The sequence below is a fragment of the Protopterus annectens genome, chromosome 3.part1 (assembly GCF_019279795.1).
Source record: "Protopterus annectens isolate FY-2018-M chromosome 3.part1, PAN1.0, whole genome shotgun sequence".
NCBI lineage: Eukaryota > Metazoa > Chordata > Ceratodontiformes > Protopteridae > Protopterus > Protopterus annectens.
In genome coordinates, this window is record NC_056732.1 from 479,927,093 (window position 1) to 479,950,226 (window position 23,134).

The 23,134-nt window shown below is 40.6% G+C and overlaps 1 protein-coding gene across 2 annotated transcripts in view; it reads left to right on the forward strand.

Annotated features, from left to right (window-relative positions):
* The window catches only part of COL14A1 (collagen type XIV alpha 1 chain), a gene marked incomplete at its 3' end in the record, with an annotated part of 1,869,522 nt that overhangs the window by 1,128,949 nt on the left and 717,439 nt on the right, over positions 1-23,134 (forward strand). For both annotated transcript variants that reach the window (XM_044066920.1, XM_044066919.1), the window contains 1 exon segment: positions 13,661-13,803. In XM_044066920.1, coding sequence (XP_043922855.1) covers positions 13,661-13,803 — 143 coding nt within the window.

Sequence of the window (23,134 nt, forward strand, 5' to 3'; positions counted from 1 at the left end):
AATGCTTTGTCTTTCAAGTGGCATGTGCCAAGGGCTGTGGGCACTCTTGATTGTATATAATGCTATCACTGATAATTTTTGGTGGGTGTTCATTGTTCTTATAGGTTCATAGGTTCATAGGTTCATACTAGGCTATCTGCCCAAGGGCATTTATAAGCCTAGCCCATAGTTATTTTGGCTTTTTTACCCACTTTTTTAGTTTGAAAAACTGTGCCTATTATTTTTGTGTGCTCTGTGCAGCAGTGACTGAAGTAATCCCCACTGGATGTATCTGCGATCCCCCATCATCCTGTCAAGATTCCTCTTCTCTTGTCTTGGCCTCTACATGTTTGCCCTCCACATGTGCCGCATACCGGTTCCTGACGCCGGAGTCTCTGGGTGCAGTCCTCCCTGTGAATCTCTCGTTCTCAAATATAAAATCTCCCAGTCTTGGTCTTCCCCACCCTTCTGGTTCTCTAGGATTTTTTTCGATGAGGTCTGGATCATATTCTCAAATCTGGGTTGACAGTATGTCTCTCAGGCACAGGCTAGTTGAATGAGCAATTCGGTGGTATGTAGCAGAAGACATATTTTTGTCGATGGGCAGGGAAGTATTAGAACATATTTTGAGACCACTTATCCTTTTATGAACTGAAACCTGGGGCCTTCCTTTACAGGCATCGTCGGGTCATATATCTTCAGATGGGGGATTGTGCTCATAATCTGGGTCCTGTTGAGTGATGTGATACAGGGGCGGTGACCTCCCTTTGATCTGAGGACGAGATCCTTCGCTGATCAGGTGGGCAATGTAGGCAGCTCCCCTACTTCACAACTGATTTCCCTACGTCAGAATACGACAGGCTGTTGTCAACCTGGGTCCCTATCCTTGAGATTCTGCAAACCTTTCAATGCTCAGTGGATTGCCACTATGGTAACCTTGTTTTTAACCTTGTTTTTCCCCTGTCATTTTTTTTTTATTTCTTTTTGGCGTTCATGCTCAGGCTCTGGCCATTTCTGTGAGGATCTGTTTCTGGTGAGGCCCTGTATCCAGATATCTGTGTTCGACTATGGTCCTAGTTTGTAGTCATCTGCAAACTTCCATAGCTCAGTGTCTATCCTGTTTCCCTGAGTGTCAAGGCAGGTGCTTCTTGAAAGTAGAGGTGGGACAGGACTTAGAGATGCAGAGCGGCCACCTCACCACTGTCAATGAGCCAGTCTGACATGGCTCCAGCAGCTCTGACCCTGTGTGTTCTGTCCGCTAGCCAGTTTGCAACCCATCTGAGTGGATTGTATGGGTTTATGATGAGAGTTTTTTTTTGATACTATGATGGGTGATTGTGTCGAGGCCATTTACCAGGTCAAGGTGGGCTGTGGACTGCCTTTTGCCTTGGTGATCTGCCTGTGACTGTCTCGAAAAAGTCAAAAAAGTTCAAAAAGTTTAAAAGCCTTTGACTTTATTTTGACAAAGCCAAACTAAGTTGGATCCAAAGCTGTGTCTTTGTTTATGAGTTCCATCCATCCAGTTCCCTTTTCCATAAGATGAGAGCTTGTCCGGCCGCTGGGATCGATAAAATTTTCCAGGAGTCGGTGGGGGCAAGTGGAGCCCCTGGCTTGGCCAGGACCGAGTGCAGTCAGCTGCACTCTTGGGTGCAGCCACAGCTCCTGAGGTGAGGCTATAATTAAACAGCTGTCCTAACTGCAGCTAATTTTACATTTTTGGAGCACAGAGCCGGGTTTTGGGACACCATCCGGAGATGTTTATGCTGTGTTTTTATCCTCACCTATAGCCATGGAGGCGTTTGGGGAGGAAGTTTTTGGGGCTCCTGTATAGATGGGTCCTCTCCTTGGGGGGGAAGGGAGGGCCTTTCAACCTGTCGGCCAGTATTTTGGCAATGTGTGTGTAGTGTCAGTAATCTTCACATCATTTTGAACTAATTCTAGCATGTCCTGGGAGTTTCTCCTTCCTCCCTTTCTAACATAAAAAAGGCCTTATGATTGTGATTTTGGGTCCTTGGCAGTTTTCTCTCAAAATTTGCCTTGGTTATCAAAGTTTTACTCTATCTTTTACTAGCTTCCTCCTTTTTTTTCTTAAACTTGTTTCACCTTTCTATCTTGTATGGCTTTGCACTCGTAGCTTCCTCCTAGCTTTTGTGTTTGTTGGGGGTTGCCTGGTCCACTTGCACTTTGTGCTTGTGGTTTGGTTAGGATTGCCTAGTCCGTGCAGTCCTGTGTGTACTGGCTCAGGCATTTGTAGGCTGGTGGTGCTGGATTCAGTGATTTTTAGTAGACTTTGTAGTTTGGTTAACTGTTACACACTAGTTTCAGAGGTGTGAACTCGGCACAGAAGTTTCTGTGAGTTTTTTGGCTGGTGTTTTTCTCTTTGGTCTTTTGGATTGGTGTTTTTCACATGCACCAGGTGGAGAGTATTTTTTGATGAGTGATGAACAGTATTCATCCCAGTGAGGTTATGATATTTGACTAGTTGTTTCATGATTTCCTGGGATGTTCCTTTGATTGTTTGTGGATGTTTTTCTGTTGTGGGCTGATTCTTGCTTGTTGTCTCATATTTGGGTTGTTGTTTCCCCCCAGTATTGGTTGAGTTATACATTTTGCCTGAGTGGTGTTGTTCCCTGCACCTAGGGGTTTTGTGTTTGGAGAAAGGTATGTGTTTCCCTGGGTTTGATAGGTCCAAGGGTTCTCTTTTGAGTGTATTACCTGTAAGGGATTTATACATTTAAGCTGCATTTTTTTCTTTATATCTGTACATTTGTCTCATGCACACCATTACTGTGTGTTACGACTGCAGATAATTGTAGAAGAATCTCAACACATTAAAGCTTTGCCTTTTGAATTATACATAATGATGATTGTGCATTTGATTCCCCTATAGTTGTATAATGTGCCATTATTTCTACTTTGAGGTGAATGTTTGCTGTTCCTCAGTAATAGTCCATATCATATTATCAAAGTAATGATATGTATGCATTGCATTTTTTCATTGTCTCTATACTTCTCCCCGCTATCCTTTTTATTACATACATTTATTTTGTTTATTATCTTGTTTCTCCCCATTTATTTTGCAGTTATATTCAGCAGCATCTAGACCTGAACCCATCCTTCCAGCAAGGGTTGTCAGCTCCCCACAGGTGGCAACACCACCACCAGTAACACCCACAATATCTGAGTTTCAGGCTGCCACAATTACCTGCACACCTCTTACAACAGCTGCAGCAGACACTCCAGCCACCCCTGCACCAGATAGTGGTGCTCTTATACCCACGGATAGCAGTGCAAGTGAAAAGATAGCTCTGTTACCCATTGGCAGGTGACAATCATACTGGGGGAGCTCAATGACGGAAGGCTAGATGCCCACATCAGCCACTTACAGAACTTCCTTCTTTATCTTACTGAGTCAAGTCCCTCCCCTACACTAGCTCAACCATCTGACCCAGGACTCACTACTGAAGCAGCCTAAGGCAATCTGTAAGTTCCCACTGGGTGCCAGCTGGTGAGAACTGCAGCTCTACAACTCCATCCTATCCCCCATTCTTACACTTCCTGTTGTGTATATGCTTACCCCTATTTGCTGTCTAATTCTCCCCATCATTATTGGCTTCCGTCTGTTTGTCTGTCTACTTCTCCGTTATTCTCCTCCTCCCTCATTGTGTCATCATCTCCCATGTCAGTCTTGTCTGTGTGCCCCTGCTACCTACCGTAACCCTCTTGCCTTAGTCTTACTTTCCTTACAACCTTCCCATCATATATTTGCTCATTCCTTAGGTTTCTCTTTATGTTCCACCCTCTGCTAGCGTCTCCCTTTTCATCACTTTCCAGTATTCACATTTTCACACTTTAATTCCGTCAAAGTATAGATGACCACACATGAATCATGGCACTTCAATGCTTCCAAACTACTTCTCCCTTGTACAATGATTGCTTTCTTTCTTTTTCATACCTTTTTCATTAATATTCATTTAAAGAATGGGATGAAATCTGTCCTTACAGAACTCTATAACAAATTCCCATATTTCATTAACTAATAGTAAAGGATATGCACTTTCAATCAACAAATCCACTGGCTTTTGGGCTTCCATCAAAAGCATTACATCATCTCAGACCAACCTAGACAGTCTCACAAAATAACAATTCACTAAGTTATTTTTCTTCTAGTAAGGGTGAGCACTTGTAAAGTGTAAATAGATGACATTAGGGGTATAATTAATGAAAACAGTATTTTTTTTTTTTTATAACTTGACAAAGGAGCAAATGATTGTACTTCCTGATTCTTCAAAGGGTAAGGATAAGGTATTAATTTTTGAGTGCACAGTAAAGAAATAATTGGGGCCATCAGTAAAATTAGGAATAGTAGTATATGACAACTATGGGCTGTATGAAAAGTTCAGTGAGGGTCCATAATTTGTCTAAAAAAAGGAAAACATTTGAAGGCATTTGCGGAGAATGTAGCTGTGTGTATTGATTGTTTTATAAGTATTCAATATAACTTAAGTAAATGTGGGGCCTGTTCCTAGTGCAGATTTATTTAAGATTTAATTAGCATTTCTGTGAAATTATACCCAAGTGCACTGTAAGGTAACAGGAAGTTTAATTGTAATATACAGGAAGTAGTATATATAGGTTTATATCTATGTCCTGTACATCCTTTTATATATGAAAAACAGAACATCCCCAAGGCTTGAACCTATGAGCATTTGTATGCTATTTATAAAGGGATGTGGCCAATGCATTATACTGACATTCTGTACAATGTGTGAATAAAAAAAACATTATATTTTGGTAAAGGTGCCCAAGATAGCAAGACCTGGTTCTTGAGGAAACAAAACCTGAATCTAGCAAATTTTATTGGTAAATATAATTAAATGTAACCCAGCCTCTAGTTCTGAATGATAGGGTATGTATTAACGTTAAGAGCAGCTAAAATTTAATTTAGTGTTTTTATTATGCTTTCTTGAATGATTTTATAAGATGTTTTGTAACAACAGAGTTGTGGTGACATTTGTGATGACCCGCCACTGGAACAGTAATCAAGGAGCCTCAATCCTCACCACTGACACCTGTGGGGGATGTTCACTGGGAGGATGAGATACACACCAGTACTTCCAGATGCAGCTCTCTGCAATTCCCTTAAGAGCACACGCAGAGACCACAGTCAGTCCAGGGCTGGTTTCTCCCTCTTTCTCCAGATTCCCAGTAAGACTCCCCACTGAAACATCTATAGAGTTGAGTCCTTAGCCAGGGTTCCAAGCCAAGTCCTCCAACACTCTCTCTGTCTATCGAGTGCTTCTTGTCCCTGCACAAGTAGCTGACACACACACTCTTGGAGATTTGTTTTACACGCACACACACACACACACACACACACACACACACACACACACACACACACACACACACACACACACACACACACACACACACACACACACCTGGGAAAGACTGTTACAGGTTTACTAGCTATGCCCTCTTCTGCCCAGGCAATAAGGTAGTTACCACTGCCAACAGAACCCCTTGTCAGCTAATTTAAGGCCCTTAACAAAGGGTGTTCAATTTTAGTGTACAATATTAATATTAATACAAATGGTAGTTTGACCAAGAGTGGTTCATACATTGTCACCAAGAAAATATGCAAGTACTCTCAAAACGTAAATATCTCTACACAGATCAGCCACAATGAAAGGTTTAAATATATTTAATAATAAATAATAAAAGAACAAGACAATATTAAATATATATTGTCAGTGACATCAGAGTTCAAAACCACAGGAAATATTTAAAATAACATTGTAGTACAGGCTCACAGACATTAAGAAAAACATTTAAACTAAACTTCACTATATTCCTCACTGTATTTAAGAGAATTATACTGTTCCCTAGAAACTAACTTCATTACAGCAAGGCAGATGTGGTGAATGGATCTTCTAGTTGTTGTCAGGTCCAAGACAGAATGAAGAATGCTCTGTCTCACTTAGAGACTTCTCAAATTAATATTTAAAATATTGCTGCTGGGATAGCTTGCAGAATGACATCACTTCTTGTCATCTGACTTCTAGTTCCCAGACCAAAACAATTATTGATGGCAGATAGTAACATTTAGCATCTACCTGTAAAAATACATATATAAGGGATTTTACTCAGATCTTTGGCAGATGCTGGAAGTCATAAAACAATTACATTCCTTCATGCTTTCAAGACTAGTAATTAGTTCACCCTAAAGACAACACAGAACATTTCCCAATACAGACTTTGTGTATCCAGCCTAGCCTATAAAGTAATTTAATTTCAGAAATTTTCCTAAAGTTTGCTGGACTGAGGTTAACCCTCCAGTTTCCTCTGTTAACATATACATTTAAACAGTTATAATAGTGTATGTACATTTCTGTCCTCTCCAGTAGAGTGCACTGTGGATGCATTCCAAACACAAACTCTTTATAAAATACCTTTTCAACACACATGCCTGTACAAACCAGTTTGATATACACATGACACACAGTTCTAATACAGTTGTAACACAAGCATCTTATATAAAAAATGGTGATATTTACAAATGACATATAATTATATACAAAATTCCAGCTAGCTGTTCTGGCAGTATCTCATTTTATCACACTACTTCCCCATTCAAAAACTCAAGCTAGTTTTTCAAGTGACCCTTGAGAAATGTTGCTTGAGAGGAATGAGTCTATCAGAGAATACATTACCCCATTCCCTGTCTTGAGATTTCAGCTGCCTTTTTATTGCTGACACCATTACAGTGCTGCACTGTCATATCATATGCCTGCAACCGTTAGCTCCACCATAGTCACTACAGATTTTGCTGGCTGGCTCCCTGTAGCCAGAGATCCCCTTCAGACACCTCCTGCCTCCTACTGCAAATACTTAGCACCAGGGCCTCCCTATCATGGTAATATTTTATTATGTTAACATGGTACAGTTTGTGCCCCTGCCTCCTGCCTAGCAGTTCTACCATGTAGTTAACATCACTGACCTTCCTTACCACTTTGAAGGGTCCCACCCCAGGTGCCTGCAGCATGTTGTGTCTGACAGGAATGAGAACCATTACCTGCTGCCCTGCAACATACTCTTTAGCTCGATCATTCCTGTCATACCAAACCTTTTCTTGCTGTTGGACGTGTGCCAGGTTTTCCTGGGCCAAGTCCATGAGTTCCCTGAGCCTTGTCCTGAGATTTAGGACATATGCCACAACAGACTCCTTCTGGGATTCAGAATCACCTTTCCACTCTTCATAAATCAAATCTAGAGGTCCCCTTACCCTATGCCCCTACAGCAACTCAAAAGGCAAAAAACCTGTGGATTCCTGAGGTATCTCTGTAAGCAAACAACAATACTTGTCCCACTTTATCTTAAACTGGTCTGCAAATGTCCATAGCATGGTCTTTAGTGCAGAGTTTAACCTCTCCACCAGGCCATTACTCTGAGGATGGTAGTGGGTGGTCTTTAGGTGCCTTACCTCACAGTGCTTCCTCAGACAAACCAGCAGGTCTGACATGAAATTGCAGTCTGTATTTCTTTTGGGAAACCTACCTTGCTGAAAATCTCTAACAAAGCATTTGCCACCTTTTCCACCTCAATGAGGACAGAGCCATCGTGTCAGGGTATCTAGTAGTATAATCTACTATCACCAGAATATACAGTATGTCTTCCCTGTGGATGATGGGGTACTCAGAGGCCCCACAATATTCATACCTACCCTCTGAAATGGCTCATCAATCACAGGCATAGTAATCAAAGGAGCTTTGACCTTGTCTCCTGCCTTGCCTACTTTTTGACACTGCTCACAGGTCCTGCAGTACCCTGTTATATCCCTGGAAATCCCCGGACAATAAATGTTCTGAATAATACGTCTCTTTGAATGCTTTATACCCATATGGCCTGCAAAGGGGATGTCATGGGCTATGGCTAAAAATGCCAGAAGGTAAGCTCTAGGCACTACCAACTGCTGCATTCCTTCACCTTCTGGCCCTTCCTCAGGGACCACTATCTATACAGTAACCCTTTGTCCCAGTATGCAGATTCTCCTTTTCCTTGAGAATCAGGTGCCTCCCTGGCTACCTCCCTCAAGCCTTGTAATGTAGGGTCTGAAAGCTGAGCCTGTCTCAGCGATCTCTTTGTAATGCTTCCCAGCTCACCTTCCATAGGAAGTCTGGTATCCTCCGACAGTGACGCCTCACTGTCAGCCTAGGTACTACCACTCACCTCTGCCCTTGCAGTCATTGTGTCCAAGGGAACATCAGTACTCACAAACAGCTGTGGCTCTCCTTCAGTCTCACTGTTACAGGGTAGCTCCCTCCATGAAATAACCACCTCACCAGTCCTGGCTTCAAGTGTGTGGTCTGTCTGTGTTCCCCCCAGGCTAAAAGGCCCACATGCTTGTCTCCAATCTGGACTGCATGTAACTGCATGCACACAAGGTACTGCATGATCAAAATCATTCCCTATCAGGACATCTGCAGGGATATCCTCAAACACACCTACTTTCTTGCTTCCTTTTCCACCCTCTCAGTCAAGATGAACCCTAGCAAAAGGTATTTGGAATGGGGTCCCTCCTAAAACTCGAACTGGAGTACACTGCACAAGCAAGTAGTGCTCCTCTTTGACCATTGCAGGCTTCACAATGGTTAAGTCAGAGGCTGTGTCTCTCTTAGTATTGGCCTGTTTCCCATCTACTAGGACAAGATATAACCTCTTGTGGTAGTTTGGTACCCTTGTTGTCCCCAGACAACTTACCACTGTCATTCTGTTATTCCCACTTGCTGGCTCCCCTACCATTTGTTCCCTACCTTGCCTCCATGGATATCTATATGCTACATGGCTCCACTGGTTACATTTAAAACATTTAACCGTTGATCCACTCCATGCACCTGAATTTCTGGTTTCTCCTGTTACTGGTGGACTCTGTTCGGGAGGTTTAGGCTACCCATCCTTAGACCCATGAGCAGCAGGGGGTATCTCTTTCCTGTGCAGTGATGCACTGCTTGCTAGGTATGGGTATCCTTTTTTCTCCAACTCATCTACGGTGCTGCATTCTCTTTCTGCCAACCAAATTCTCATATCCTCAGGCAAAGTGCTAAGGGCTTGTTCACTCACCAAAAGTCTGTCAGCCCATCAAAAGTGGTGACCTGAAACCCACTCACCCACCTATGAAAATAAGTGCTTAACTCAGCAGTACAATCACACACACTTTTATCTGCCTTGCAGCAATTACAAGTTTACCATGGAGTAAGGGGGTCAGGAACTGTACCAAGAGCCCTTGGTCAAGTTTACATACCCTTTCAAATATTTGAATAAAACTATCAAAATTAACACCCTCTGTAAATTGTGGAAGAAATTTACTGACCTTTATTCCTTCTGGAGTTCTGTTATTCCCTTCCCCATTACCTCCATGACCCTGGCAAAGAGTCAGCATCTCCTTTTCATGTTGCCTGTGCCTCTCATTTTCTTCAGCCTCCAAACATCCCAGTCTCTCATTTTCTTCAGCTTTCAGATGTCTCGGTCTCTCTGCTGGATTCTAATGCCTTCTTTTTCTCATTTTCTTCATCCACCAAATGCCACAGTCTCTCTGCTGATTCTTGTTCCAATTGTGTGCCCTCCAATTCAAGTCTCTTTAACTCCAGATGGATTTTTAAGTCCTCTGAGGCAAAGTTGAATTGTCCAGTTTCTGAGAGTTGTACATTCCTAAGGCCAGTCTGATTGTCTTCCTGGTTGCTGGTCTGTAAAGCAGCTGTGTTCTAAAGCTGCAGCCATTTCCACTTTAGTCAGGTTGGCATGTACCAGTCCTTTAGCTTGGCACATCTCAGCCAACTGGCTCCTTGTCAGCTTGCCATAATCTTCTGCTCTCACTGACTGATTAACCTAACAAAAAAATAAATAAAAATATTGTTATATGAAACTCTGAATGCTCACTGTGTGGCTGCTTGATAGTACAAACACCTTCTTCAATGACCACTGTTTACAGACTACAGGAGTTCAATATCCACACTAGTGAACCTCAATATGTGATAAGGTTATCCTCCACTGACACCAAATGTAACGACCCTCCACTGGACCAGTAATCAAGGACCCTCAATCCTCACCACTGGCACCTGTGCGGGAACATTCACTGGGAGGATGACAGGTACACACACAGTATTTCCAGATGCAGCTCTCTGCATCAAGTGTAATTTCCCTTGAGAGCCCACAGAGACCACATTCAGTCCGGGGCTGGTTTCTTACTCTTTCTCCAGATCCCCAATAAGACTCCCCACTGGCACAGTTATAGAGTTGAGTCCATAGCCAGAGTTGCAAGCCAAGTCCTCAAACACTCTCTCTGTCCAACCAGTGCTTCATGTCCCTGCCCAAGTAGCTGACACACATACTCTTGGAGATTTGTCTGTCACACACACTCACACACACACACACACACACACACACACACACACACACACACACACACACACACACACACACACACACACACACACACACACACACACCTGGGAAAGGCTGGAACAGATTTACTAGCTATGCCCACTTCTTCCCAGACTATAAGGTAGTTACCACTGCCACCAGAACCTCTTATCAGCTACTTTAAGGTCCTTAACAAAGGGTGTCCAGTTTTACTGTGCAATATTGATATTAATACAAATGGTATTTTGACCAAGAGCAAGGCTATTAGGAGTGACCCACACAGTGTCACCAAACAAATATGCAAGCACTCTCAAGACTTAAAAATCTCTACACAGATCAGCCACAATGAAAAATTTAAATATATTTAATAATAAATAATAAAAGAATAAGACAATGCTAAATATATATTCACAGTGACATCAGAGTTCAAAACCACAGGAAATATTTAAAATAACATTGCAGTACAGGCTCACAGAAATTAAGAAAAACATCTAAACTAAACTTATTCCTGACTGTATCTAAGAGAATTATACTGTTCCCTAGAAACTTAATTCATTAGAACAAGGCAGATGTGGTGAATGGATCTTCTACCTGTTGTCAGGTCCAAGACACAATGCAGAATGCTCTGTCTCACTCATAGACTTCTCAAATTAATATCTAAAATATTGCTGCTGGGATAGCTTGCAGAATGACATCACTTCTTGTTATCTGACTTCTAGTTCCCAGGTCAAAACAACCATTGATGGCAGCTGGAAGCATTTAGCATCAATCCAGCAAAAAATACATAGATAAGGGCTTTTACTCAGATATTTGGCAGATTCTGGAAGTCATAAAACAATTGCATTCCTTCATGCTTTCAAGACTAGTAATTAGTTCACACTAAAGACAGTACAGAAAGTTTCCCAGTATAGACTCTGTGTCTCCAGAACTAGCCTATAAAGTAATTTAATTTCAGATATTTACCTAAAGTTTGCTGGACTGAGGTTAGCCCACTGGTTTCCTCTATTCATATACACTTAAACAATTGCAACATTGCATGTACATTTCTGTCCTCCCCAGTAAAGCAAACTGTGGATGCATTCCAAACACAAACACTTTATAAAATACCTTTTCAATACACTTCTGAACAAACCAGTTTGATATACACATGGCACACAGTTCTAAAACAGTTGTAACACAAGCATCTTATATAAATCATGTTGATATTCCCAAATGACAGATCATTTACAAAATTCCAGCTAGCTGTGCTGGCAGTATCTCCTTTCTTCACAATATTCACTATTTATTTCAGCTGTAATATCTTTTCTGAATATGCCTGGTAAAGTATGCAATATCTCGGATGGGATGGATTTGTGTCGTGATTCTACTAAGGTTTTATAAATGAACTTCTGGAATGAATGTATGTGTTCTGATGAAGTTCACATTAGTCAAATGAGAGCTCTTAAACTCTGTAATAAAATAGCCTTGCTGTCAACATATTTGCTGGCATTTGTCTTCATATTTGCCATCCTCCTGACATGCTTCATGTGCAGTGAGCACTTCATCAGCCATCCTTTGGGACTGCCTGGTCTGTCATCATTATTTCCAGTTTGTTTGAATCAGCAGTCTGAGCAGTGAATATCATGGCTACACGATCACATGGCACTGAGCCTCAAAAAAAAAAAAAAAAACACTTCTGTGAATGCACTGTTTCCTCCAAAGTAAACATCACTAGAAAATGACACCAAATAAGAATTTTTTTTCAGTGAGCAAGTCTTATTATGCACACGTTTGCAACTGGCAAACCACCTACACACCTCTGCATCCCCTACTGATTATCACAGTCAGCTCTGCGGTTATCATTGATAAGAGAAACAAATACTTCTGAGTCATGTAAAGCTCAAACAGATACTAGTTTCATCAGTATATATTAGTGCCTCTCAGCTGGGTGCACTTCTGTCATCCATCATGATTCTAATGTAAACAAATGCTTCCCAGCTACCTGCATGTCAGTAAACAATGTTTTAAACCATGACATTAACTCCCAGATGTCTCCTCTTCCACCATGCCTGTACTGGTGCAGTGTCTAGGTTCCCATAAAGGAAGGAAGGAACTAAGGCACTGCAATGTTGGCTTCTCTACATTATCTGAGTAACACTCACTTAAGGTGACAATTGTCTATAGACTTTGAGTTGCTGTTGAAAACTGTGTGCTTCTAGTGACTGACTGCTGCACTTTCAAAATGTTTATGTTATGTTTATTCAGCATCCACTCCATCCCCACCACAACAGCTTTAGCCCAGATTTTTTCCTGTGTGAATTTTGTCATGGGGTGACCTTATCACAAGCTATGTAATAATTGCTGTAAGCATACTAAAGTGCTAAACTTCAGTGAGATATCTACATAGGAGATACAATATGCCCAGAATATTAAAAGTTGTATAACAAGATACACTTTTAGTTATCTCTCTCTCTATCTGTCTAGATAGATAGGATATATGACTCTGGATAGCATGAAGCCATTCTCAGTGATTTTATTTTATCCCCGTTTGCCTGTATTGAAGGTTCTTAAATATTTTTGTGAATTATAGATTAGAATTAAATTAAAGGGAAATGTGGTTATTGCAGTAACTCTTTCTAAAACATTTTTCTTATTAGACATTTCAAAAATAAAGTAATTATAATCTTATGTTGTATTTTTCTTGTTTCAGAAGTTATTCAAATACACTGCTGAAAACTGGTAGTAAACTGAGTGAAGATACATATGACAGCCATTGTGCACAATGTCACCCACATATAAACTAGATATTGCAAGCCCCACACTTCTGGGAAGGGTTTATTGCCAAGGCACTAACAGTATATTTCTTATTTCCAACTACCAGGACTTCTTCAGCCATTACAGTACATTATCAGTGTCTATGCATTATATGGTGGTGCCACATTAAGTATCAGCATAACTCAGGAAAAATCTATGAGTAATAAAACCACAGAAATAAGCTGCACTAACCACAATTTCTGTACATAGTACAGCATGTCAGGCCTATTATTTGCACATACTGAAGTACATCTATTTAAGTTAATAATTTTCCCCAGAAAATATCTGCTAATGTGAAATAATTTGTGTGATTTACAATTGAAAGTATTTATTTAATATATGGTTTCGCATTGGTTCAGCTTCTGTTGTAATCAAAGGACTTGTACTGCAGCCACTTTTGTTCTTAAACAGTCATACAATAATCATCAAATGTGAATGTTCACTATTATTTATTCTTCTCTTCTAGATATATTCACCCTGAGGGATTGCCTTCTGACTATACCATCTCCTTCCTTTTCCGCCTGCTGCCTGAAACACCACAAGAGCCCTTTGCTCTCTGGGAGATTCTAAATAAGGCATATGAACCATTGGTTGGAATCATCTTGGACAGTATGTAGTCATTTAGATTCATTGGCATTAGTTATATGCAAATATAGATGCAATGCTCCTAGTGTTTATTATATACACAAACAATGTCATGGAAAAGTAACCTGGTTTAGGGGGTTAAACAGTCCGATCAAGAATTAAATATAAATTTTGGGCAGGTTGGCTTTGTTAAATAAAATTCTGCCTTTAACATGTACTAACAAACAAGTTGGAAGGACATGTAGGGAAACACCTGTGAAAATTTAAAAACAGGCAAAAATTGTTAAATCAAAAAGACTACTAAGCCAAGCAGACACTTAGAGCAACAAAAAAGACATCAGAAGTGAAGACACCAAGTAATTGTTTTACACATTTAAGCATACACACTTGAAACTGTTCTATACCTTCATAGTTAAAGTTTGAAACTGTTTGAATATTTAACATGTGGCTAAAAATGTACAAACACATAGTGCATATTTTTAATGGAAGAAAGGCATTTAATCAAGTTATTGATTAAGAAACGTATATTGATCAAGTCCTCATACTTTCATTACACCAAGTACTGTTGATGACTGAACACCTGATCAGTATTTGTTTTTATAATTGATCAAATAAATCTGTCTGGAACTGTGGAAGAGACTGTGTAAGTGAAGGGTACAGCCACCTCTCAACTGTACAGATTTTCGCAAAATGTCCAGATTTTTGCCTTATATTTTTGGTCCATTTTTCATAAAATTGTGGCTTTCTGGCTAATTAGTAGTGAATCATTAAAGATTGGAGTTAGAAAATAATGACAGACATTTGAGTTTTAGACTTCATACCCTTCAGAAAATTCATGCTAATGCAAAACTTGTTATTCTATCAACTTTCTAAGTTTGGAAGAGCAATATTTAAAAATTGTCCCAGTTTGTACCACTTTTTTCATGGCTTTGTCCAGATTTCTTATTCTAAGAAGTTGAGAGGTATGGAGGTGGTTCTAGACAATGCTAAGTGATCTCTTAAATAAAAAGTGATCTGGTGGGGACTGTCACGAAAATACTCTTATTCTTTTTATGGGGATTTTTGTTCTATTTTAAAATACAGCCTGTTATTCTTTTTTCTCTTAGTGTGTATGGCCACTAAGTCATAGGGTGTTGTGATGTGCATGTTGATGGATTTAGTTGTTGTTAATTGTTAGAGTTTTTTTGTGTGAGTATGTGTGTGATCATTTGATTTGTGTTTAGCAATGTGTGGGTAATCGATATGTATTTTCTTGGTAAGCTGTCCTGCATCCTTTTTAACAACAAAAATTATTTCATTCTTTAAAGGAGTTTTACATAATTAAGGTGTTAGGTTTCAGTTTAATTTTATAGATTGTGTAGACTACTTTAATCCTGGGGCGGCTTTCTGTGCTATATATCAGAAATGAAGATACATCCCTAATCTATGAACCTATGAACATCCCCAAACTACATGTAAAAACTTTCAAAACTGTCAGCATAAATCTCTTTTGAGCTGTTTGAGAAATGGTCAGTGCGTGTGAACAATGCAAAAGGAGTTCTCATGAATAATTAACTGGCTATGTCTGTGCCCTGCAGTAAGCTGCAGAATGGTGTTACACAGCTTTCACTATGCCAGAGAGTCATTATTCTTTATCAGCGTGACATAGCAATGATATCAAGCTGTGGACGTCACTCAATGAACTACTTTTCTGTATTATTATTATATTTTTGGGTCCCTGGATGCAGCTGACCATAAGCTTGCTCAGTGTCCCCTCTAGCTATCCATCTGTCTGGCACTATCCTCAAGATGCAGTCACTGGCAGAGTGGGAAGGGGAACAAGAGGTATATGGAAAGTGACTCTAATCCCCCTCTCGCTTGGTACTACCGACTTGGGTGGGACTCGACTGGATCACTAAGGAGATTGAGAACTAATCGTATGGATGCAGAGAGACCCAGTCACCTGCAGTGACATTGTGCAATGGTTTTCAAGATTTGAACATACTAAGTCCATGAATCCCCCCAGTGTATTGACATCATGCACATTATTAGACTAGGCAGGGCTATGAGGAGTAGCTCAAGGATATGCCCACCCCAGGCCTTCAGCAATCATGCATCATCTGCCCTCCCACACACCCATCCCAGTGATCCCTTTCAGTCCTGGCTTCCACCATGTCTCAATGAAGGCTATACTCAGCATGCTGCTCCCCAAAATATAGGCATTCCCATCCTCACCTGTTGATGCCCACAAGCACCTGAGCCACTAATCAAATGCAGGCCTCATTGGTTATATTCAGGGCTTTATCCCTCAATGCCACTGATGTATGCTGCTCACTAAATTATGTGGTGCACTGCTCAGTAAACCTTTTACATTCCTTGCATGTCAAATGCAGAAAACAAACTAGCAGTATTCTCTACTGCTGCACTAGGCAGTTAGAGCAATAACCCAGAGCAGCTATCTGTGTACTAGGTGGGTAAAATGTTTATAGTTTTCTGGAAATGTCTATGTACTCCACTCAGTATTGCATGTACTTTCTTCTTGATTGCACATTGGGACACTAGACCTACTATGAGAAAACAGCATGTATGTTTTATCTACCATTACTGTCTGAACATACATATTTCTACTGTTGTAACTTTATAGTGTTCAAATTCTGCATCTGTTCTTTTTTTTTTTTTGCTGTCATGGTCCAGGTCATGTCCGAATATACTTACCTAGTAATCAAATGTGAAAAAAATACATTCTTAATGAATTAAACAAAACATAACTCTTGCTAACAAAACACAGCAATTGTTTCTGAATGCCTAATTGACTAAGTAATATATTACTGAACAGTATTATAACACGTTAGAGATTGCACCCAGATAATGGGATTTACAAGATTAATCACATCTCACTTAAATGAGATGCACATAACCTTAATTAAACATTTAACACTCGTGACTGATTACATAGCCAACCATCACAAAAAGTCAGTGCATTTTACATATTCATTTATTTATTTATTTATTTATTTATTTGTCAGGGACAAGTCCTCTCTGCACCCACAATGTGGAAAACAGCATCCATGTCTCCAGTCCCTAGTCTCCAGTCTCTAGATATACTAACTTTAATAACTCTGAGGTTGCACAAACACAGATGGAAGGGAAACGGTAGAAAAAGAATAATAATAAAACTCATGTTTCCCCCCTTCTCTCATTTCAGTGATCGAAAACCAAAGTCCAGCAACAACCTACGTTTGATGTAGTAATAATGATAAAAAAAACTTCCAAGCTTCAGCTACAATGTTTGTGACAAATTAAAAAGGCACAAAGCAAATAGTAGTGCTGCTAAAATAATTAAATGTTGGGATGTTTACTGGGGTTGTGCAGTTAGTTATACTTACTTGGCATATTCTATCCAATTCATTCAGGGCATGTGGGCAAGAACTTTACTCATTCACTGTACTGTACTTTTTTTTTTTTAAACAAGTGGTTCACAGAGACGGGCTTCTGGTTAAAGATTCCTCAGAAAATTAAGTCAGTACTCTGCCTGCAGTAAAGCTCATCACTTAGTTAGGAATGTTTGTCTGCTAGCCTACCCCAAACATTCTAAAGCCCATCGCCTAGTGAAAAATCATTGTCTGCTACCCCACGTCAGACATTCTAAAGTCCATCGCCTGAGGCAGAATCATTGTCTGCAACCCCACCCCAAACATTCTAAAGCCTATTATCTAGTAAGAATCACTGCCTATTACCCCACCACAAACATTTTAAAGCCCATTGCCTAGGGAAGAATTACTGTTTGCTACCCCACCCCAAACATTCTAAAGCCCATTGCCTAGTGAAGAATCATTGTCTGCTACCCCACCCCCAAATATTCTTTTGGCTTGTGTAAACAGCATGAACACTAAGTATCTTATTTTCCCATTTGCACTGTTAGATACATTGCATGTTAGATACATGCAATAGGTAATTGTTTTGGTAAATACAAATGAATGTGGATAAACATGTTACTAAGCTGTACCCACTTCTCCAACATGTTCATATACATATATATATATATATATATATATATATATATATATATATATATATATATAAAACACTTGTTTAAAAACTAATATTTGTAATGCTCTTATTTTTTAGCTTAATAAAAATTGTATTAAAATCAGTCATGGTAGAATGGTTATCTAATTTCTGGGTCTATAATCCCCTGCAAACTGGAAGATTGTGCTCCCTATGCATACCCTTAGGTCTTAATGTAGTGCCTGTCAACATTTGTGCAAAGATTAGCAATATTGGGATTGATATAAAAGCCTGGATGCCCCTATACGCAATCATTTTTTTCGAGTTTTTTTTTTTTTTAATTCTGTTAGCTGGGTGGGTAGTGTTGCAGTCGTAGTAGCCAAATATCACCTCATTAATGGCAAAAACAGCTACATGGAGTGAGAGGAGAACTTCATGATGCCACTTCTGACTGTTTACATTTTGTAGAAGAGTAGCATAGTCAAATGCATCTGCATGTGGTAATGCAGGCATTACAGAATCTGGTGCATTACAAGACGTACAGAATTGAGTACATTATAGGAACTACAGTACCAAGTGCATTATAGGCAGCACATAATCAAATGCATTCTAGGCAGTTCAGAATCGAATGTATTCTAGGCAGCAAAGAATCAAATACATTATAGGCAGAACAGAATAGAATGCATTATAGGCAGTACAGAATCAAGTGCATTATAGGCAGTATAGAATTGAATGCATTATAGGCAGCACAGAATCGAATGCATTATAGGCAGTACAGAATTGAGTACATTATAGGCAGTACAGAATCAAATGCATTATAGGCAGTACAGAATTGAGTACATTATAGGCAGCACAGAATCATATGCATTATAGGCAGTACAGAATCGAGTGCATTATAGGCAGCACAGAATCAAATGCATTATAGGCAGTACAGAATCGAGTGCATTATAGGCAGTACAGAATCAAGTGCATTATAGGCAGTACAGAATCAAATGCATTATAGGCAGTACAGAATCAAATGCATTATAGGCAGCACAGAATCAATTGCATTATAGGCAGTACAGAATCAAATGCATTATAGGCAGCACAGAATCAAATGCATTATAGGCAGTACAGAATCGAATGCATTATAGGCAGCACAGAATCATATGCATTATAGGCAGTACAGAATCGAGTGCATTATAGGCAGCACAGAATCAAATGCATTATAGGCAGTACAGAATCAAATGCATTATAGGCAGTACAGAATCAAGTGCATTATAGGCAGTACAGAATTGAGTGCATTATAGGCAGTACAGAATCAAGTGCATTATACTTCTGGTTTAGAGATGCAGCCTGGGAGGCAAGTTAGTAATATATTTAAGCCTTAATATTTGGTTAGAGTAAAAATAAACATTTATATACAGCCGTAATAATACTTTCTGAGAAATATTAGAGAGGACAAATAGGGAAAATAAATATAACTGAAGTGACAACAAACTGAAAGAAACAAAGAAAAAAACAAACACATGAATGTTAGCCTGCTGCTGCACTGAGGAAGAAATGTGCCAAAATTATAGGGCTCTGGAAGAGAGTGCAAGTGCATGTCAACAGACAGTGAAGAAGAAATATTACAGGATGATGTAGGTTACAAAGGAATGATTATGATCCACCCAGACGTCTCTTCTGAGTAAAAAAATGCATTCACTAAAATGTTTAAGAAATATGGACAACACCTTCAGATACATTTCTTTGCTTTTGATGATTTGTATTTCACTCATTCCTTTTTTAATCAGTCAGGTAATCACAAACATAATTATGTCATATGTTTCAACATTCTACTAAATATATTCCTTTCAAAAATGTATGCATTTTATTAAAAAAACTCTACATATTTACTGGCATATATTCACATAGAGTTCTTATGAGAGAGGCATTTATTATTTAATGTAGTTCCAATGCAGTAAATAACAATGCACTTACTCCCCCTGTCTTTATGGGCATACTTAAGAAATCATGAGTGAAGTGCGTACAAAATTATATATTTAAGTTCAAATAAATTGTTTTTTTGCGAAGGACTAAACAAAAGGTTTAAACATACAAGTATGAATGGTGACCTTGTTTTAACAAATATTGAACAGGAGGGATGTTACTCAAAAAATGGCATATATCATGCACACTATGGGCAGGATTCACGAAGGCTTACACGGAGTTTAAGAGTAGTGTAAGCCTCCCGATCCAGGAACAGCCCAAACCTCCGTGTAAGAGACAGCTAAAACGTCTCTTACACGGACTGGGCGTGGAAATGCTCAATACCTCATCTGCAGCTCAAATATATGCAAATGAGGTATTTGAGCGATCCAGGAAGCCCAAAGCAGTCCGTGTAACAGACGTTTTAGCTGCAGAAATGTACTCAGCTAACAACTGAGTACATTTCTGCAAAATTGACAACGGAGCTATGTCAGCTCCAAATAAAGGGTGCATATGTGTTATCTAGCATGCCAATGGCCAAATATGTGGCCATTGGCATTAAAAAGTGTTGCAAAATTATTTAAAATAACTTTTTTTTTTTTCGTGGGATTTTGATGTTTAACTGCAGCGCACACCCAGCATAAGCGGGTGCGCTGTCTAAAAGTGGTAACCGAAGCTTATAAGCCCACAATTGTGGGTTTTATGTATTACATGGAATGACAATGCAGGGACTAGCAGACCAAAAACAATATGGCCACCGTGTAGTGGTTGCCAAGGGGGGGAAGCTCAGTGTAAGAGATGTAACTAAGCATTACTAGGCAATCCTATGTAAATGAGGGTTACAATACTGAATCATACTGCCACATAGGTAATGAGCACTTTCCGAGTAGTGTAAGAGTTACAGAAGGGGGAGGAATAAAGTAAGAGGTAGGTGACATCACGGGGGGGAATGATAGAAATAAATGTATCACATTGGAGGGCAGTGTAACGTGACAGATGACAGACAGACATGAGGTGTGTCCCAACAGAACACTAGGAAAGTCAAGAAATAGAGGGTGCACACTATCCCTACACTCAAACTTTCTTGATATACGTGCATGCACGCGTGTGCGCGCGTGTAAGGCAGGTTCAACATGTGGGAACATGTTGCAAACCGTTTACAACGGTTTCTTGGCGTCTGCGTGTGTAAGGCTGTGTGCGCACGTTTTACCATGAATCAGCCAAGTCCACACCGTGTAAGGATGTGTGCGCGCGTTTAAGTAACTGTGAGCGTGCTTAAGCTGGTCTGCACATTGCTCCCCCTGAGGAAACAGAGAGGAAAAAGGAAACAACCAGAATACAAGGAAGCTGCCAGAGGATACTGCTAGAGTTAATTGGTGATAACAATTGGAAGCAGGCAATTACACAGGCAGACTAGAAGCCCAACCCAGCACTTAAAACACTGCAAACAGCAGTGCAGGGTGTTTCTCTCAAGCGATACTGCAAGAAAGGAGTAAGCTATCAGAATTTAAAACTGAAAAAAGCTGAACTCAGAGCAGAAATGCTAGGGGCTGCCATAGCTGTTATAATCAGGCATAGGCGAATTGCTGAGGGTGGTGACAATGCAGATGCTGACAGACAACCCAGAGTGAGGAGAAGGAGAAGAGTATACAGGCCCAGGGTCACCTACCATGGGTAACATGAGCTGGAGATAGTAGAGCGCTACAGAGTGGACAGAGACCTTCTGCAGCAAATTGTTGAGCTGTGCAGGCCACGTCTCACACACAGAACCAACAGAGGGGAACCCATCCCAGTGGAAACCAAGGTATGTGTTGGCCTAAGAATGCTAGCAACAGGTACCTTCCAGAGACCAACTGGTGATATGATGGGGATATCACAGGCATCAGCCTCCAGGGTACTGCACCAGTTCCTGGATGCCATGTCAGCACATGTCAGTGATCATGTATATTTCCCCAATGCCCGTGAGGTATTGGCCAGAAATATGCGTCTCTTCCAGCAAATAGCGGGATACCCTGAGGTACTGGGTGCAATAGACTGCACACACATATGCATCAAAGCACCAGCCAGTGAGCAGGGTAGAGCCTATATTAACCGCAAGGGATTCCCTCCATCAACTGCCAGGTCATGTGTGATGCCCAGGGCATAATAATGAGCGTGTGTGCTGGCTGCCCTGGGAGCTACCACGATTCCCACATCTGGCATCTGACGCAGCTGTACCAATCATTTGCCAGTGGGGACTTCCCACATGGACACCTAGTGGGGGATGCAGGTTATGCACTTGAGCCATGGCTGATGACACCCATCAGAAATGCACACACACCTGAACAGGAACGCCATAATGAGGCACACGCACAAACACGTAATGTCATAGAGCGTGTGTTTGGGCTGCTCAAGTCACGGTTCCGGTGTCTGGACACATCTGGTGGAGCCTTGCAGTACACACCAACTACATGTACCCAAATGATTGTGATATGTGCTATGCTACATAATATGATCCTGCGGAAACAGCTGCAGCAGGACCAGCATAGGGCTGGGCCAAACATACCCCCACCATTGCCAAGGCCACCACAGGCAGAGGGTGACTCGGAGGAGGAACAACCTGACCTTGCCCCAGTAGGCAGAAGGAGCCGTGCCCAGTATGCCCTGGCCTTGGCAAAGAAGCAACGCATAGCACATACACTGGCTCAGTGGGAACACTGGGACTGATACCCGCTCCGACTCACTCATATAGTAACAAGGATGCCTAACATGACACAACCTACTTCCAAACATGTACAGGGAGTGTAGTATGTGCATCCGACAGAGGCAGCCCTGCAGCACCACCTGAGGCATGAATGCCATGTGTTAAGTAATGTAACACCATGTACCATATGCACACCTGAGGACCCTGACTAACATCCACCCTCACCAATCATGAACCACAAAAACACAAACCCACCTTCATAGGTACCACAAGGGATAGGAACCTAGATGTAATGCTACCCAATGCCAGAAGTATAAACAGCAAGATGCGTGCAGTGTAAATGCACACAGTATAGAGAATGTAGATATCAGTGCTGTAATAGAAAACTGGGTCAAAGCCCACATCAGCACCCTAACACTACCAGGTCACACCTCATACAGTGATGTACAGCTGCAAAACATGGAACAAGCTACAAAACGAGGGTGACTAGCAATAAATGTCATGGATAACCACACCCCATGTTGGTACCACAACAAGAAGCAGCATGGATTAGCCATGGTCAAATACCAATGGCTAAAACTGCCTACCACTATATAGCTTGCTGCAGACCACTGTCCTAATAGCAGGAACTGCACCAGGCCTATGTTGGAATACATGAAGATATCAAGCCCCCCAAACCACATTATATTGCTTGACTGAAAATACCTACACATACACCATAGTTTCATAGTTTCA